General features: G+C 34.6%; 1 protein-coding gene across 1 annotated transcript; it reads right to left on the bottom strand.

The window, feature by feature from the left end:
• Positions 1–2,590: 2,590 nt before the first annotated feature.
• Positions 2,591–5,269, bottom strand: LOC131052574 (serine carboxypeptidase-like 26). Its single transcript, XM_057987158.2, has 9 exons — positions 4,909–5,269; positions 4,714–4,821; positions 4,524–4,619; positions 4,309–4,401; positions 4,086–4,168; positions 3,416–3,682; positions 3,138–3,277; positions 2,932–3,027; positions 2,591–2,840 (listed from the first exon to the last, which is right to left on the bottom strand). The coding sequence occupies exons 1-9, from the start codon at positions 5,267–5,269 to the stop codon at positions 2,591–2,593; spliced, it is 1,494 nt and encodes a 497-aa protein (XP_057843141.2).
• Between the last annotated feature and the right edge of the window lie 15,735 nt (positions 5,270–21,004).

Genomic DNA, 21,004 nt, shown 5'->3' with positions numbered 1-21,004 from the left:
TTATTTTCATCCCCTTCTACTTGGTTTCATCCTTGGAGAATAGTTTACTTAAACATTTTGAAAACTAGGATAAGCTTGTGATTCATGAAGGGCTTATCTTGTTGATTATGGAATACACCCAAGCTCATGAAGTGAAACCCTCCCCCAAGGATAAAATCCACATTTCCTCCTCTAACCCTGATTTCAATTTGTTTGTGACACGGAGATGGATGAGGATGACAATGGTACTGCCATGGATTGGCGTGACATCAAGGATACAGAGGATCCTAAGGATAGACCAAAGAAAGAAGGGGAGCTTATGGTGACCCCAATAACTAAGAGTAGTAGAAAAACCAATCCTACAAGGTGGGCAGCAAGTAAGTTCAAATCTAGCAGCAGGAAAATGCAAGACCTAGAGCCCCCCACCAAAAAGAAAACAAAATTAACCAAATCCAGTGGGTCCAAAGTATTGGACCACAATATTAGGTTGGACATCCCGATAAATGTGGATAATGAGAAAAAAGGCTTTGTGAATAAGGAAAATGAAAGCGAGAAAAAAGAGGAGAAGTTGCTGGGAAACCTGTTTTTGGAGGTTACTAGAAGTCAGGAGAACTACTGGAAGTGGGTGGATAAGGAAATTGGATCCCTAAAAGATGGGATTAAGGAAATTATTGAAACTTTCATAGAATCCCTTGGGCCCAGTAAAACTGAGAAGATCATGAGCATGATCCAGAAGATATCTCAGATTCTCAGGATGTTGAAACTATGAAGGTCGTCCATGAGAGCAAAATTAAAAAGCAGGAAGAGTATGTTAGTGATATCAAGGAAAGCCTAAACAATCTGGTGGAAATCAGCAGGGAGGCAATGAATAATAGTGCTAATGGTTTGGAGAAAATTAATTCCATGATGGCCGACTATAGAACTAGATCCATCGCCAGTGATCCTCCCTTGGGGGAAAAGAAGAAAAAGAATGCCTCGGAGGGTGGACAGAGTGCTGCTGGTGGGAAGACTAGCTCGGGTCCTTGCACTAGAACCAAGAGCCGGAGCCACGAGTAGGGGACCTCCTGATTCATCATGGAGGATTTGGAACCTCCAAATTCATCGAAAAAATATTGAATTGGTGCACTCTCTTAGTTGAGTGATCTGCCCTATTTTTTTGGCTCTGTTGGTTTTGTTTTTTTGGAATTCGGTCTGTGTGGGGTTTGTCCCCTATTTTTCTTAGGCTTTTTATCTGGTTGGCTATTGGCCTTGGTCTGTAATACTCTAGGTTTCATGTCCCTATAAAACCTGTTTATCTTTATCAAAAACTATTCTTAAGGTTTTTCTTTTTAATAAGGGGCCCCTCCTTCTATGTTTAGAGGATGTATTTTCATCCTAAAACTATCAATACTTGTCAAAGTATCAATTTTATTTCAAAAAAATGTAATGGCAAAATTTTGATACCCATACCATTTCTCATACATTTTTTGCTTATTTTGAAAAAAAATGTTCACTTATAGACATTGTTAAATGATACAGTTCATATAAATTTTGAAATGATTCCTCAAAATTTTAGCTATCATAATTTACACATATTTATACACATTTACTTAACCGATATCCATCATTATGCATCTTATAATATGGCATTCACTTATTGCACCACACATACTTGGATGTTTATTTTTCACCTAGACCATATTAATCTACCATCCTAATTAATTTATTTTGATACAAGGTTGACCCCTATTCCTGTTCAACTCAATCTTAATGCATTTTCCCATTTTAAATTTAATTTTAGCTAATCTCACCTATTTCAATATCCATTACGAGATAATTAAACATATTTTTACGTGATTTGAGCTATATGTTTGTATTTATAGGCATTTGTTGGCATTCATTTAACATGTATTGTCTCTCTAACATTCTCTCTCATCCTAGAAACATTCATGGAGTAATTGATATAAAAAACTTTAGTTTAGTGCATTAAATGTAATATTTATCAATGGGGCAAACCTTCCAAAATGTGATGAGATAAAGATGTCATAATATAAAATGAACAATTAATATAGAAATGCAATATGAACCAAGTCCACATTAGACATAAATAATTCAAAATTCATAGAGATAATTACCATTATCCTTCTTCACTTTAGTTTTCTAAGATAACAAGCATAATTATTTAATTGATTTTTCAAAACTATCATTAATAAATCTTAGTTTTCATTAATTGATTACATTTAACTAATTATCCTAGGTTAATCTTAGGAAAATTTATTTTCCCTTTACAATTATATAATTTCATCTAGATGTCAAATTATTATCATTTAGCTAAATATAACTTATTATTTTAGTTAAAAAAAATAATTATAGAGAAGAAATGTTTAACTCACATCATTTTCATATAATCTAATAAAACTTAATTGATCAATGTAGTAATATTTTTATAGTTTTTTCTCTCCAAGTTTTGACTCATAACAAATCAAATAAATAAAATATTTTCAAATCTTCAATTTTTAAATAAAGAAAAATTAATGGAATACCATCTTTAACAAACTTTTCTAATAGTAAAAAATTAATAATAGTTATTAAATAATTTAAACAACAATGGTAATGTATAAATATGGGATTGCTACGATGGTAGAGGCTTGTTAGCTAAAAAGTATTTGGTCATGGTCAAGGCTCTAGATGGTTGATAGCTAGGTACTTCATGTCCCGCTCCTCTTACAGTTGCAAATATCAAGCCTTTGTAAATGACACTATAACCCCCCACTTCAATATCTCCATTCATCCATGGATACCATTCTTTCTCAATTGGAAGCTTTAATGCATTAATAGAATATCGTGTACCAGTCACTGGGACTGATGCATCTACATCGCCACTGCAACAAAAGTGTATGTCATTAGCTAACACAATCCAAAATATATTATTAGTAACATTTTCCAAAATAATGTGTTTATCCCTTGTAATACCTGTAGACTAGTATTCTCAGTCTTGATGTCATCATTCTTTGATATATTGGGAGCATTGTGATTACAGAGATGTTGTAATTTTTATTTATTTCAAAACTGTTTAAGAAAAAGATGATAAAATTATAGTTTAGATGATGATTTTCTATGTCATAAACCTAATATCAAATAAATATATTTAATCCAAGTAGTCTCATATATAATCATACTTGCACTCATCCCATGCATAAGGCAAGCTTGTCACATTTGCATGCAGAGCATTTTGCACTACATGCGTGTTAAGATATGTTTGTACATAAGCAGGAGTACATGGATCAAATCCATCTAATCCATCCATAGATGCATCAATCTGCAATAGAGACAATCTAACAATTCTTTATATTTTGTAAACTTTATCATATGAACCAACATTACTACTATTCAAAAAACAATATGCTGAAATATTCTTGAGAAAACACGAGTCTACTTAATGACATTTATTTCTTACAGTGAAAGTAGAAGATCCTAAAGTTGAATATTTCCATATGGGGTTAGGATGGGAAGGACAAAGTGGTGCATATATATTATAGATGTTTATCTCTCCCCAATCTGATTTTGGTTGTGACTGAATTGTGCGACTTTGAGTTTGATAGCTTGAATTAGATGCAATACAACGCTCATTTGCATAGTCTTCGTCTGACATTAATGCGTGTGACCATAGATAGTCAACCATCCCGCAATGATCCATCTCAAAGTTCATTAATCCATTTCCAATCTATATCAACATAAATTTTGATTTGTTAAATATTTCTAATGATTTGTGAATATATATCATTTATAGTAGAAGGAAAAAAATACTATTATCAATAATAAAACAATAAAATATTTTTTTAAATATGATATCAAACTTATCGAAAAAAAACAACAACAACAAATTACACAATTCTGAAATTAAAATCATAAAAATATTCTATAATGTATACTAAAACAATCAACTGTCCAAAATACATTTTAAATAAATAAATAATTCTTCAAATTTAAATGGTAACTAATATTTTTTAAATACATAAAATTATAAATTGATCAACAGTATATATCTATATATATATATATATATACACTTCGCTTGTAGCATATAGCACTTTGAGAAATTGTAAAAGCAGGTAGAGGAATCGCACCATAACTCCTTTGAGATTTACAAAAGGCGTTTGAGAGTTATTGTTCTTAAGAATTGTGTCTGCCAATTCAGGGACATAAAACCCTGCACAAAAAAAAGTGCACAAGTATTTATTGTTTATTATTCTTGTGTATTCAGATATCAGAGAGTTGAACGACTTACCAGCGTAGCTTTCTCCTTTATTATTCTTGTGTATTCAGATATCAGAGAGTTGAACGACTTACCAGCGTAGCTTTCTCCTGCGATATAGAATTCTCTGTTCTTATATTGCGGAAACCTTTCAAACCAATTCAGTAGAAATGTGTACGCATCTCTAGCTGTAGGTTTTACCCATCACATGATCAACAACATATTTTTCAATACTAAAATTGAATCAAAATTTCTCTAAATAAACTGGTATATATGCATTTATGCTTACAACAAACTCAATTCAAAATACCAGTGTTTAAATCATTGGCGTTATCATAATCAGAGGTGGTATTTGAGTAAGAAAATCCAACACCGGCAGGTGAATCCAAAAACAAGGTGTTCGCCACTGCCAAAAGATAGATTGAAATGAAAGTTAAAAGAAATCATCAATTGTGAAAAGAAAAAATAAAGATGGGAGGGTATAGAAAAGAAAAGAAAACCTTGGTTCCACGCATAGGGATTACTAGTAAGAGTGGTGTTATCACGCTGAACGCGAAAGGGTCCAAGCTCTGTCATTGCCCAAAATCCAAACGATGAGCATCCTGGTCCTGAAATCACACACCATTATCACTATTAGCTTTGCAGAATAAAGGATTGTTCCATGATATGAAGATTGAAGAGTAAGCCCATAATACCTCCATTGAGCCAGAGGAGGAGAGGTTTAGAAGATGGGTCTTGGGTAGCTTCTGCAAAATAGTAAAAGAGAGCTCTGCCAGCCTTTGAATCCACCGTGACATATCCTGAATACTGTGCAAACGTTACATTTGATGGCTGGCCGGGCAGAGAAGTTATCTTGTCATTCTCCTGCAATCCATCTTGAGGATAAATGTGATCGAAGTTAACAGAAGGAGCAATCCATTCATGCGTTGGGCTTTCCACTGCAGATCTCCTTCTGGCCAAAAATTGTGAGAGAGCTCGATGCCGACTGAACTGGTGAGAATGATCGACCAATAGCGCGAAAAGTAAGATTAACAGGAGGGCTATGAGATTTTTCATTTTGAATGCATGATGAAACTCAGATTGTCTGACCAGGAAGAGAGCGTGGTATAAATAGAGGTGATAATGAGTATTGAGATTGAAGAGCTGAGAGTTGCTTTGGTTGCTACGTTGATGCGGAGAAAACAATGCAATTGCAGACCAAACGTCTAGTGATTATCTCCAAATACACGGACTTAAAAAACAAAGTATATAGAGTTTTGTTCTCTTATCATTTGTACGGTACGGGTTATTTATGTGCCATTTTTTCTTGGAAATGACTATTCAGTTCTTAGCATCTTTATATATCATAATTTTGTATTGGTGTAGTCTAGAGGGTAGATTGTCGTTGCCATTCTCCTGAAAGCTCACATTCTGTAGTTATTGTTTTATTTTTGTTCACTTTTTTCTCTTCATGGTTTGACTCTCTTCATTTGGTTTGATAGATTATTTATCATGAGAATTTTCTTGTTTTGACTATTTTTACTTTGAATGACTAAATATGTACAAATAATGGTATGAATAAGTGATGGTTGTTCATTCGAACCTTCTTATTTTGTCCTTGCTCTTTTTCATCTGCAATTTTCTACAAATTTTGGGTTTTAAGGTTCAAGTTGAGGACAAAATGGAATCAATTTAATAAACTCAGTTGCATGATTATAGCCTCGAAAACAGATTTCCATCAAGTGTATATATATAGAGAGAGAGAGAGAGAGAATTTAATTAAACATAGGTTTTCCACCAAAAAATCAAGTTCGACATTCTACACATAGAAAAATAGTAGATTACCAATAAAAATTCTAACAAATGCATATCCAATTTATATCGATGTCCTTGATCCAACAAAAAAAAAAGTTGAATTCCGATACATACAAAAAAGTTATGTTCCTAATAGTATACCTATGGCTAAATTGTAATTGGTTTGACTTCAAAACATATTTAAAAATATATTCAATAAAATATTATGAAAGAAAATGCATGCCTTAGATATCGTAGTTATAAATCTAATTTCGAAAAAGTCATAATTTTATCCTTCATAGACAAAAAGTTGTGGTTTATAGTACACATCACTTTTCAAAAATGGTGTTTACTGTTAAAAGTTATTTATCAAAGGAGATAGAAAAATAAATGCAATTTGATTCCATAGTTAAAAAATTATATATTTAGAATCTATACACGAAATGTCACAAATCAATAGTTTGTACATCATCTTCAAATTCCTCACTGTTTTGCAGCTATAGGTGTTGAAAAGTGAAGATTTAAAGCTATGAGATTTCCACAATCCATTTTGTATTCTAGTGTATTTTTTCTAGATTCGATTGTGTGTATTTTTTTTCCATCAACGTTTCGAATCACACTCTGTGATTCATCATCAGGATGAAAAGAATTCCCAAGACATGAAAGATGTTGAGTTGCAGATTTGAGACAAAATATAAAGAGGAGAGGAGTGGGGGAGGGCACGAGGAACAAGGAGAGAGGAAAGAGAAAAAAAGAAAAAAAGTGAAGATTTAGTTCAATATGTTCATTTCAATGTCAAGTTTAGCAAAAACGTGTAACCCACTATTGTGGGATCACCCTAGCGTTTAGCTTTAGCTGGAAGCTAATTATGTCTATATTGTATTGGAGTTCCTTGTTGGCCCCTTCCTTGGCTATCCTTGTTAGAACTCAAGGTGTTTGTTTAAGGTAATGGGGTCCTTTGCAAAACCCATCGGTCATGAAAAGGTAGTCTTTATTCAGTGTAGGAACCCTTGTTTCTAGCTAGTTTGAACTGCTTTGGTCAAAAGCTTTTTTATTTTGAACATTAGTCTTACTTCTTGTGAGACTCATTGCTCTCACCTTCTTAGAGATTTTTCTTTTTTCTTTTTTTCTTATTTATTTTTTCTTGTAGATGAATTGTAATGGGTTCAGGCACTTTCTCACGCTTACCTAATAAAATAATCCTCATTTTTTAATATACAAATCATATGTTTCGAAAGAGAACAAATTGTCATCTTTATCATTTATTGATCCTAAATAAAAACTCTATAGGTCTAACAACTTAAAGTGTGTTATCCAAATTGTACTTTTTGTACCACTGAAGTGGTGAATCATAAATAAATATATTTAGTTTACAAGATAAAAATTAGATTGTTTGTGTCAAATTTTATTTTTGATAAATGTTCAAATAAATTATGTGTGTATCAACTTTTTACAACTCAAGAATCCTAAAGAATTGTTTATTTATTTGAGACATATAATGTGTTTTTCAACCTCATATTTTGATAAATGATCAACTATATAAAAAGCATGAGGTAAATAAAAAAACTTATCTATTCTACAATTTAAAAATTGTAAAATATGCTTTTTTAGCATACATTTAATAATCTACAATAAAAAGTTGTTAAAAAATAATCTTTCTCAACCTAAATTTTTTATAAACATGGGATGCATGTGTTGAATAGAGGTTTCCATTGATGTCAAAAGGAAGTTGTCTCAGTAAGAAATTGTTGGACAAATGTTCTCAGTGGCATTGTAGTCATGTTGCTTACCCCTTAGGTATTTGAATAGTTGGAGATTTGTGTCACTATCATTATCATGTCAGAGCATTTTAAAAGATGATAGCCTTTTGCAATCCCATTGATTGATATGAATACAAAATTTTATAAGTTTGTTTTGAAAACTTGGTCGCAGTTACCCAGTCTATATTCTTGCTATGGTAACTTGCGAAGAGCTACATTTGCTAACAGTTGAGAATTGAGACTTGTAGTTGGATTGGAGAGCATGCCTACAGAATTTTGTCTTGAACTATAGAAAGGAGATTGTTGGCATTTCAATAAGGATATTGAGAAGGTAGTTGGAGATTATTGATATAATTGAGAAAGGATGATTACTGTCTTAATAATATTATTTTGTCATTGATGTCAAGAAATTGATTTCCTGATTCAGTGTGATGTTGCCATATCTTGAGAAATATGTTTTGATGAGTATTAAGAGGTCAATAAGTGACACAGAAAGAATGTGATAATGAAGGGGAATAATAAGTTATTCAATGGGCAACTATTACCGAGTTAGACAATGATGAGATCATGTTGTTTTGATTGTTTTGATATCCTACACATGTTGTTCATTATAATTTTAATACTATACTATGTCACCAAGCAAAGAATCTAGTTGGTAAACCCTAAGATTATCGATATCGATTAAAGAAGGCAGAATGTCTACCGAGTGAAGTTCAGTATTAACCGAGTAACAACTGAGTTATAATAGATCGCATTGGATGAATAAAAGCATTATTTAATGAAGAATGTTGATGAGCTGGAGATGATCAGATGATTAGTATGTCGTGCAAGAAGTTTGTTGAGGATCTACGACATCGAAAATACAAGAGGAAGATCTACAGCGTAGATTGAACCACAATAACCTAGCACAAGTTCCAAGGAAGTAATGCAAGTTCCAAGGCGAGGTAAAAAAATTTCAGATCAAAGGATACATTGAACCTAGTCAAGTTTGATGATCTGCTGGCTAAGATTGATCATGGGAAATGTGATCAAGGAGATTAAGCAGTTGGAAATTGTTTATAAATAAGGAATTGTTGATGAACAATGTATGCAGGCAAATGTATGCACAATGATGCTACAGTAATGTTTACCGAGCACAGAAGCTTGAAGATCTGATTGAAGAACAGATTGAGAAGCCCAACAAGCCCAACAAGGGACTAGATAAGTCTTATGACAAGATTGTTTTGAGCAAATAGAATTTGCTTTACCATTTCAGATGTGAAGTTGCAGATATATTTTATTACTGTTATTTATTTTGTAAGTGATAGGAAATCTCTTAACCGAGTGGACTTAACAGTCTTATTTGTAAACCCTCTAGCAAGGTAACATTCTAAATGAGTGTTTGAAATCCTTTGACAAGGTCACTTCTAACAAAGTGCAAGACTCTAACAAGTCTGAGGGAAATCCCTTAACCGGGTCACATATAGCAATGTGTTTGTAATATTTAATAGGATTAAGCTTTTAACCGAGCATACTCTAGAAGGGTATATTTCTTAGTGGGTCCGAAATCCCACAGTGGTTTTTCCCTATTTGGGTTTCCACGTTAAATCTGGTGTTAAATGTGTTATGATGTTTTAAGTATATCTATTTATGAGTATTGAATGATTTACAGTCATAGTTGCATATCAGTAAAGGCTACCGAGGTTTAATCTGTTGAATATATTGAAGATTAAGTTTTTATGATTCACCCCCCCCCCCCCCTCTCATCTTAACTAACAATTGGCATCAGAGCTTTACAGTTTGATCTATGTCTAGTATTTCTAAAATTCTGGTGTGGCAAAGGAGATTGTTTATTTCACCATTTTGTTACTATGTTGCTAGTAAACTTGGTCTGTGTTCTAGAATGATGAGGTAACTATTTTGAGTATATACTAGCAAAAATATAGGCTGGATGATCCTTATGAGCAACTTGATCCTCAATAAGATCTACACAATGTATTTCCATGTATGGAGTTGTAAGTGAGTTTTTGGTTAATACATGTTGCACATATGATGTGACCAACTTGCAAATAGAGCGTAGTATTTGTTTATGCTAGAAATTATGCATTGATAATATTTTGGACTTCCTTAATCTTCCTTGATAAGTGTGTGGAATTTTCGTGTGTGTTGATGTGTGTATGGGCTAATTAGGACCTATCCTATTACACGTTTCATGAAGGAAAGTCATGTGGCTGAATTGTAATTGTAAATTATAGTTATGAGACATATATGTGAGCATCCTAAATTTATTTCATGTGTGTAGTAGTGAAGATATTAATGTACTTCTTAGTATACAAATTCATATTATGTGATCTGAATATTGAGACAAAGTTGATTTTCTGATTCAAGGTTGTCATTATTAAAAGATCTGATGCAGCCATAATGAGTAAAAACCATCAAAAGAGTCAATCAACTTATGCAGCGAGGGAGACACAGCAAAAGCAGCAAGAAAACATAACAAATTCACATAAAAAAATCATATTAAACCTATAAAACTTCTGAAAATTATTCAACAATCATTATATTATCATCAAGGAACATCCAGTAATCAATCGATTACATGTAGGCTTCAAGCTAGATACTATCCAACCAAGACTCTAAGAATCAACCGGATCACAACATGTGAATCTCAATCCTTATTCTAAGTTCTACTTCCTCTCCCCTATAAATGATTACCTAAAATCATATTTATACCCACCATAACACATTTGGGTCGGCCTCATAAGATTACATTCACCAATGCAGGAAAATGAAACGTGTAATTAGGTCAGCCCTAAGAATTAGATAAATCTTTTCAAAAAATAACAACCAAGTGATGCGGTTCAACAAGAAGGTCGGCCACATACTGAAGAACATTGGAAAAGACACAAAATGAATCCACATGCCAAGAATCGCACCGGTGATAAAGGAAGACCAATCGGTAATCACAATAACTGCCTTGAGAACCTAGAAATAGCCAACTAGAAGCGATAACTGACTGGAAAAGCACCCATATAAACTAGAAATCTAGAATCAACCACATGAAACCACCAGGAAGTCGAAAACAAGATCTGCCACAAAGCAAAAGCAACTTGCAGTGCCAACCGGCAAGAACACAAAAAACTGCACAAAGAACAAAACAAGAACAAAACTAAAAGGAAATATTTTTGGTTGATGCAAGATTGCCCATCAATCGGGGATGATCCTACATCAGACAACCCAGGTAGAAAAAGATGTTCCATGAGAGGCAACTCGTGAATATCTAAAAGTATTCGGAATGAAGATTTCATGCTCATTTTTTATCCAGACATCTTCTTTGTCTGCCAACCTCTGCTTTGGCTCTTCAGGTGCCTCAACCGGTTCCTCTAACCTCTGACCCCCATTATTTCTATTTCCTTGCTTCTGATCAGCACAATGTCTTTGTTTCTACAGCTGTGATTTGGTTCTACCACAAGACTTTATCCGATTAGTTACCATCAGCTCTTTATCACCCAGTTCCACCTGTCCATCAGGCTAAACTATAAGATCCTTATGCAAACTCATGTCATCCTCTAGAATAACCTCTACAACTAGTTCTATCATATATTTCTTCAAATCCTCCAGTATAACTTTTACAACTGGTTCTATCAATCTTTCTGGTTTAGCCCCTATCATCGGTTTCTCAGTAGTGCAACTTCTATCAGGACTCAGTTTCTTCACCTCCTTCTCTTTCTCCTTTAAAGAAATCAATGTGAACTTTTTCCCATCCTTTTCAATAGTAACCAGGTTTCTTCTACAATCATTAATAGCTCCTCTATCATACTACCAAGGTTTTCCAAACAAGACATGACAAACACTCATTGACACAATATCACCTAAAACTTCATCTCTGAAAGGCCCAATATTGAAACTCACCAAACACTACTCCTTTATCTCTATCTTTTGATCATCTTGTGACCAACTCACCTCATAAGGACAAGGATCCTTAAGCCTCTTCAACCCAAGCTTCACAACCATCTCCTCAGATACTAAATTATTAGTGCTTCTACTATCTACAATGACCTTGCAACACTTACCACCTAATTTACACACAGTCTAGAAAAGACTCCTCCTCTAAGTAGATCTGGTATCCTTTCTTCTGAACATAAGGGATTCTCCTTTCTCTGGTGCATAGTCAGATCTGGTACCATCACCTTCTAGTTCCTCACTAGGCACACAACTTCTTGTCATTCCTTGCTTACATTCATAGGATCTATGTCTGGTTTCTCCACACTTGAAGCATTTGCTAGGAAATTCTCTAGCGGTACTGCTGCTACCTTTACTTGATGTCTTCTGCTCTGGTTCTTTACTCCACTTAGGTTTTGACTCCTCTTCATCAACCGGTTTCTTCATATTATCGCTCATCTTGATTTTCTCCTTTCCCTTATTCTAGTTGTCTTCTCCTCACTTTCTCCTTAGCCTTCAAAGCATACTAGTAAGCTTCTTCAACTGTGGAAATCTTCAACATACTCATCTCATCTCAAATGTTTAAAACAAGTCCATTGATGTACCTTGCCACCTTTTCTATATCCATCTCTCTATGTCCAGATCTGATTACCACCTTGTAGAATTCCTCAGTATATTCCTTCATAGTCATGTCTCTCTGTTTCAGGTTCTGCAACTTCTTGAACAACTCCAATTCATAGTCTCTCGGTATGGACTTGGCCTTCAATCTTGCAACTATCTGTCTCCACCAGGTGATCTTCAATTCACTATTCTCCACTTTGTCTTTCTACAACTCTTTCCACCATAAGGCAGCATGCCCTTTCAACTTGGTCTATGCCAACTAGACTCTCTGCAGGTCCTTGACATCCTCTACCTCAAAGTAGTCCTCCAACTCTTTGATCCAATCGATCAGATCCTCTAGGTTCAACATTCTGGAAAATTTAGAAACCTCAACTTTATGCACTTTACTTCCTTGAGCCACTACTTTTAGGAATCTTTCCTCTCTCTCAACTTTCGGTCCTTCAACGTCTTCAAGCTCTTCACCACTTCCTCATATTCATCCTCAAAATCAGGGTTTCTTTGTAAACTAGCCAAAGCATTCTGGATTTCATTCCTCACTTCATTCTTGAAGTCTTCCATCATCTGTTCTACCCTTCGGGGGTTTGTTCTCCTCAGTGGCATCTCTTCTTCCACTCTGGTGAATTGCCTCATCTCGGTCATCTGACTACCGGTTTCAATTGCCTCCCTGAGGTGATCTATTGAATACACACTCAGCCTACCTCCAATCGATGATCTATCCACCTAAAGGAATGTCTCAATGTTCGCAAATGATTCTTCCACCAGTCAATCCATAACCAACTCTGATACCACTTGATGTAGCCATAGCCGGTAAAAACCCTCAAAAGAGTCAACTGGCTAATGCAGCGAGGGAGACACAGTGAAAGCAATAAGAAAACATAACAAATTCACAAAAACAAATCATATTAAAGCCATAGAAATTTTGGCAATCATCTTGCAATCATTATATTATCATCAAGGAACATCCAGTAATTAACCAATTACATGCAGGCTTCAAGCCAGATACTATCCAACTGGGACTCTAAGAATCAACTGGATCACAACATGAGAATCTTTTTGGTGTATATAATTATTCATCTTGGATATTATTACACTTTACTTAAGTTTACTTAGGAAATTCATTTCATAGTAGTTTGGGTATGATACACTTGGGTGTTTGTGTCACATTGGGATAGTGTGTGTAGGATAATTTCCATCTTTTATGGTGTTGATCCTGTTACTACTCTATCATATCCACTTATTGTGGAGTGATAATTCTACCTTCGTTGGGTGATCCACCTCATGTGGAATATTTTATTGTTTCTCCTACCTACCACACCTATTTCCTACCTACCCTTGTTTCTTATTGAGCCACATGTCATGTTGTGTGCTCACATATCCATATAGCCTTGCCTATATAAGCAGGCTCAGCTACATTGTTTGTACGGGCAACGATTGAACGATTGATGATCCAGTTGATCAGTATTTTCTTAATAGAATATAATTTATTCCTATCATCTATTTTGTCTCTCTTATTTGTACTTTCCATTTCCTCTAGATCTTGAAAAAATCTCACATGGTATCAGAGCCATTAGAGTGTCATTGGTTTGCCAATTGAGAGAAATTTGATGCTATTTGGGGTTTTCATTTTGGAGCTTTCTATTGTAGGTTATTATTGAAGATTCATGGGTCAAATATGAGGCCACCATTGGATTGAGGAGGTCCAAGAAAGTCAGTTTTGCCCTTTGTTTCATCCAAATCGGACTTCAGAGGCCAAATCTAGAGGCATTTGAAGTTTGAAGCACCGACAGAAATTTTTTCAAAAATTATAATTTTGCAGTAAATTTTCAAATATAGATATCTCACTCATCCAGACTCCTTTTTTCGAGCAATTTTTTTTGTTTTGGGGTAGAATTTTGTGATCTATACAGTGGTGCAAAATGTTTTTGATTTTCGGTTACAAGTTTTTCTGAAATCATGAATTCCCGATTTTTACAACTTTGGAGGCTTCATTCGGGCTCATATGGACTCCTTTTCAGGTGCTGTTTTTTTTAAAGTGCATAATTTTTTGTCTAATTTCATAATCTGCCATTTTTTTGTAATGATTTTGAGTAGAAATTGTACTTTTAGTATTTGGTCATTTTTTGGCCTATTTTGTACTTGTATTTTGCTTGGATCTCAGTTTAGATCACTAGTAGTATTTGTTGAAGTCTCTTATATCTCATTTTGAGAAGTTGTAAAATTGAAATTAGAAGTCCACCTTGCTTTGTTTTGCAAGTGGTCTATTGTACACGCACTAAGTATAAAGTGCCAAATCATGATTTTTTTTGGGGGGGGGGTCTCTTGATTGAGTAATATTTTTTTGGGGGGGGTGGTGTCTTGTGTGATGGAAAAAGTACTAACTCGTTATATTGATGGAAATATTGTTGCTCCCACTAATCGTAAGACTGATCTAGCTAGTCACTTGGATTAGCTCACTAAAAATGTCATTTCAATTAGTACCTTAAGAAAGTATATATCAAAGGATCTCATTTTTCATATTGAGAAATGTACTCTAATCAAGGATGCTTGGCAAAAGTTTCAAGACTTGTATGGTAAAGTTGATGAGATTAGGGGATATCAGATTGATAGTAATCTCACCATGTAAGATCCCAATAACTTTGATACTATACAAGATTATGTAACTAAGGAAAAAGAGTTGAGGGCACAACTCAAGGATTGTGGCATTGATAAGAAGGATACTAAATTGATCTTCAATTTGATTGGCGAGATTCATCCTCTTCCAAGAGGGATAATTCACCAAAGAGAGAGAGACCTACTTGTGCCTATTCTAAAAAGTTTGGTCATGAGGAGCGTTGTTGCCATTCTAAGAAGATTGATGAGCTCACACATATCCTCAAAAAGCATAACATTGATTTGCCTAATGTCTATAAGAAGGATGATTCATCAACTTCTACTTGCTCACAATCAAAAGCGAAAGGGAAAGAATTCATGGATTCTGCAAGTGGGAAGACTCACTCTTTTGGGACAAGAAAAGGAAAATCTCTTTATGCTTCATATGGTATCTTTGTAGTCTATGTTCTCTACATTTGAGCCTTGCACCATGCCGCAGATTTTGATGGGCAGTCATACATACATGGATGTGATTGAAAAAGGATCTATTTCCATTGGGGATAACTCCTTCAATGATGTGTTACAGTGTGTACCCCATTTGACAAACAATCTCCTTTCCATCTATCAAATTACACATGGTGCAACTAAGAGAATTGTGGAGTTCACACCTGAGTCAGTTTTTATTACAGACTTGGAGACTATAGCTATCATTGTGACAGGGATGGTTGATCATGTATCTCGGTTATACTCCTTTTCAGATATTGTTGATGAGGATGATTTCACATATGATGATTCTACACATGATGATCACACTTCTTGTGATGATTCATATTTTGAGGAGAACTTTGGGTACTTGAATTTGGGGATTCTCACATGTGACCCCATTCTTGAGCCTTCTATTCCATCTCCTCCTATTGATATCACATCACCTATTGCACCTGATGCTACAAATAGTGCGACAGTTTTGCCTTCATGTGATTCAGTGCCACAAGATATTTCATGTCTTCCAGCTTCAGTTTCATGGGATGAGTACTTGACAGACATTGCAGGTTTGTTTGTGGAATCCTACATTGCATATTTGGGAGACATAATTGATGATATTCATCTTCTCTTTGATGAAGATGATCCTTCTTTGATTGTTGCGAGGGAACACTCTGACCCTCTTGTTCATTCTCTACATGATCATTCTTTCGAGGTTGACATGATTGTGGATACTTATGTACTACAGTTGGAGGAGGTCTCTTTATGTTTAAAGGAGACATGTGAGTCTTTGTCTATTGTTCTACATTCTTCTCCACTAGATATTGGAGTGCCCTTTTTAGCAGTGTGGAGCAGTTTACCACCTGTGGAGGGGGTATCTTTCAACATCGACATGGGGACACTTGAGCAGTTTTTAGAGATTTCTTTCATCATGAGTTTTTTTCATACATCTTCCCTTCATGTTTGGGGAAACTTCATGGATACACCTTTGGTTTTGCTTCTTCCCAAGGGGAGGAATGTTGTTCGACGTTTGTGGAGCAGTTTCTTCATTCATTCTCAAGCTTCTATCATTAGTGCAGATTCTACATTGAGGGGGGGATTCCTAGCTTCTCTTCTTCTCTCATATGGGGGGGACTTTTTACTCACATGGGGTTTTGCTCCTCACATACTTCTATGAGAGTTCTCCTATATAGCTTTCATCTCTTTTTGGGGGAGGTTTTTTTCCCATTGGGTTTTTCTCTCTTTCCCTTCTTTGTGAGAGATTTCATTGTATTGGTTTATTTTCATTTGCATTTGTACATGGGTACCTAACATGGCCTCGTAGCCAGGACCCATCTTGCATTGCTTAGTTGCATTGTAGACTTAAGTGCATTCCCCTAAGTTGCACTTAAGGGGGGGTGTTGGTGTAAATAATTATTCATCCTGGATATTATTACACTTTACTTAAGTTTACTTAAGAAATGCATTTCATAGTAGTTTGGGTATGAGACACTTGGTTGTTTGTGCCACATTGGGATAGTGTGTGTAGGAGAATTTCCACCTTTTATGGTGTTGATCTTTTTACTACTCTATCATATCCACTTATTGTGGAGTGATAATTCCACCTTCGATGGGTGATCTACCTCATGTGGAATATTTTATTGTTTCTCCTACCTACCCTTGTTTCTTATTGAGCCACATGTCATGTTTGTGTGCTCACATATCCATATAGCCTTGCCTATCTAAGCAGGCTCATCTACATTGTTTGTACGAGCAACGATTAAATGATTGATGATCTAGTTGATCAGTATTTTCTTAATAGAATACAGTTTATTCCTATCATCTATTTTGTCTCTCTTATTTGTGCTTTCCATTGCCTCTAGATTTTGGAAAAATCTCACAAATCTCAATCCTTATTTTGAGTTCTACTTCCTCTCCCCTACAAATTATTGCCTAACATCATATTTATACCTGCCAAAACACATCCAGGTCGGCCTCATAAGATTGCATTCACCAATGCAAGAAAATGAAATGTCTAATTAGGTTGACCTTAAGAATTAGATAAATCTTTCTGGAAAATAACAACCAAGTGATGCAGTTCAATAAGAAGGTTGGCCACACACCAAAGAACATCGGACAAGACCCAAAATGAATCCACATGCCAAGAATCGCACCCATAATGAAGGAAGACCAACCAGTAAGCACAAGAACTGCCCCGGGAACCCAGGAATAGCCAATCGAAAGCGATAACTGACCAGAAAATCACCCAAATGAACTAGAAATCTAGAATCAACCACATGAAACTGCCAAGAAACTGAAAACAAGATCTGCCATGAAGAACAAGCAACTACCGGTGTCAACCGACAAGAACACAAAAAATTGCACAAAGAACAAAACAAGAACAAAACTGAAAGGAAATATTTTTGGTTGATGCAAGATTGCCCATCGACCAGGGATGCCCCTACATCAAGATCTTAAGTATCAGAGGAGATTGAGTTGAAGTTGATCAAAGGCAAGTTGTATTTTGAAGGGTCTAACACTATATCATTCATATTGTTGATATTGAGGTCCTAGCTATTTAGTTATTTCTTAGATCTAAGTATTTGAGATTGGTGTCTATAGTGGGTTTGTGTTCACAATATATAAGGGGATTGTTGCCTCCAGTAGGTTCATGCCTACTCTATATATGTTAGTCGTTTGGTATTTGGGAGGCTAGATTTGGGCAATAGATCCAAGAAGCTAGTTTTACTATGGTTTTTTCCATCTCGAATTCTCAAGATATATATGGTGTTCATTTTGTGAATGTGTGTTGATCTACATGTTGTTTGCTGCATTATTGGGATACTTAAGTGGATCTGATTTAGAGATTTTAATTGAAAAATTATTTTTGGTAATTGATGTTGAGAATTAAGTGAAAATTAAATAGATTGATTCATCCACCTCTTAGTGTATTGTTTGCCCTTCAATTGGTATAAGAGCAAGGTTCCTTGGATAAAGCTTAAAAAATTTGAGGTAGATCCAAAATGGCATACTCAACTACTTTAAAAGGCTCATCTACAAATCACACTCCACTACTTGATGGCTTTAGGTTTCAAAGCTTGGCAATCTACGATAAATGGATATGTGTTTCCAGATAGTCCCCGAAGGGGTGTGGTTGGTAAAAAATCTTGTGAAAACAATGCTAGAGCCAAAATTTCTATCATTTGTGGTTTGACTAAATTCGAATTTATAAAGGTAATTTTATGTAGGGCATCCAAAGAAATTTGGGCCAAATTACACACAATTTATGAAGGATATAGGAAGGTTAAAGAAAAAAAAAAATTTGTACATGTAGAGCTCAATTTGAAGGCTTAAAGATGAAGGGGGATGAAAATTTTTTTGCATTCCTTCTCCAAATTTATGAGATAGTTTGCTCCATTAGAAGACTAGGTGAAGAGCTCAATGAAGCACGTGTTGCACGAAAAAAGATTCTTAGATCCCCACTGACAAGATTCTTTCCCAAAGTCATTTCTATTGAAGAATATAAAGATTTGAACAAACTAACAATGGATGAATTACATGGATCTCTAACTACTTTTAAGATGAGACTAGAAAGTAAAAAATATATTTCAAAAGAGACACTTTCAAGGCATCTAAAAAGGAAGATGAGTCAAACTTTGATGATCAATCAAATATAGAAGTTGCTAATTTTGTCTAAAGATTGAAAAAAGGTTATGACAAGTTAAAAGGTAAGTTGCCTTTTAAATATTTCAATTATGGAGAAATAGGACATTTCATGGCTAAGTGTCCCTAAAAGGATTTCAATAGTGAAAGTCAAAATAATGGAAAAATGTATTTCAACAAGAAGTTAAACAAGAATTGGAAAAAATAATTTGTGAATGAGGATAGTGGATCAAATAATATAGAAAAAGATCAAAATACAACCACAAATAGTGATAAGAAAGCCCTATTCATGGCATTGGAGACACTAGATGATAATACTGGAATGGAAACAAATGATGAAGGAGATGATGGTTATGTAGTAAAAGAGATACTTTTCCCTAAGATAAAAGGACTAAAGAAGAGGTTACTTGAAGAAGTGAATAACTCTAATAAATTATCTCAAAACTTGGAAAAATTAGAGAAAATAGTAATTGAGCTAAAAATTAAAATATATAAGAAGAAGAAAAAATTGAAGATGTTTTGACAAAAAAATAGCAAAATGAAGACAAGGACAAGGAGAATATATAAGTAGAAATTGTAGAATTAATAAAAGATATTGACAAAGAAAAAACTTAGTTGAAGATGAAGTTTGAGAAGAGTACTAAAATGTTGGATCAAATTATTAGAAGTTAGAGATCACCACACGTAAAAACTGATATAGGCTTTACTGAGCAACAAAAAGAGAAAAGTGTAGAGCAGTATGTGAGGCTACAAGTAGTGAATACAAAATAGAAAGGGTTCATAAGTTTAAAAAAAAAACAAGCTGTGACAACCAAAGAGAGAAATAATATGGAGAATGGTTTCATTCAAGTGAGGAGGTAGAATAAAAGATTCAGAAGGCAAGCACGAAGAGGATAAGGATTTAATACTAGGTTAAATTATTATTTTTTTATTATTTTTTTAATTGCAATAATTTTTGTGATAAGACAATGATTTGTAGAAGAGGTCTACTTAGAAGAAATCTTTTTTCAACAAAAAAATCGATTTGCTCCATTATTTTATTTTAATATCATTTGTCATAAGTGCAACTTTCATCACATTGCAAGAAATTGTAGAAGCCAATTTATGAATATTTTTGTATCAAAGAACAAAGGGAACAAACCTATAAGACAAAATGATATTTTTGATAAGGTTTTGAAGAAGAAACTAGAAGAGAAGAATCTTTAGAAGTCTTTGGTAGCCTACACAACCTTTCATGCACAAAAGGAGAAGAATTTATGGATCATTGATAGTAGATTCTCAAGTCACATGACTGGAGATAAATGCAAGTTCATCAACCTCAAAAAGTATGATTGAGGAGATGTACTATTATGCCCTACATAACACACCCCAACTTTTCACTTGCTAAGTTGGGCCCCCCCATCATTTCTATTTCCTATGGTACATTGGGTCCCATAGGTTTTGTTGTCCCAAGACTTCAAACCCTAGGGAACTTCAAGAATTATCCTGACCTCCTATTCTAGTTTGCATCCCCTCCCCCACTTTGTTGTTGTTTTGATGTTTTGCTAGGATTTGGAGTCCCACATGGATGAAAGGACTTTCATCCTCCCATCTACATCAGGCTCGATTTTATTCTTTGGCTTGCTTTATCTAGCTGAGACTTCGGGTCCCATAGGGATGTTTCAGCCAAAGTCCAAACACTCTTCATGGTCCCACATCCCCAAACTTGTTGGTTTGTTGGCACATTGTTGGACTCCATTCCTTTGTTGTGTTGCCTTCATATATCGTCACGTCAATGCTATTTTTATTTTCTATACGTCCCTTTTCATTATCTATGCTTCATCATCTTTGTGTGTTATGGCTTAGTCATCGCTTTAAAGGTCTAAAAAATACTAATAATTTGAAAAAGTGACCTTCAAAACAAATAAGAATAAAAAAAAAATCCTAAAATCGAATAAATTTGAAAAATAAATAAAAGAAGAAAATATCTTTGCAAAAGCACAAAAATAATTGAATAAATTACCAA

The sequence above is a fragment of the Cryptomeria japonica genome, chromosome 9, assembly GCF_030272615.1.
Source record: "Cryptomeria japonica chromosome 9, Sugi_1.0, whole genome shotgun sequence".
NCBI classification, from domain to species: domain Eukaryota; kingdom Viridiplantae; phylum Streptophyta; class Pinopsida; order Cupressales; family Cupressaceae; genus Cryptomeria; species Cryptomeria japonica.
The sequence above is the reverse complement of the archived record's forward strand: the minus strand, read 5'-3'. Positions and strand labels throughout refer to the sequence as shown.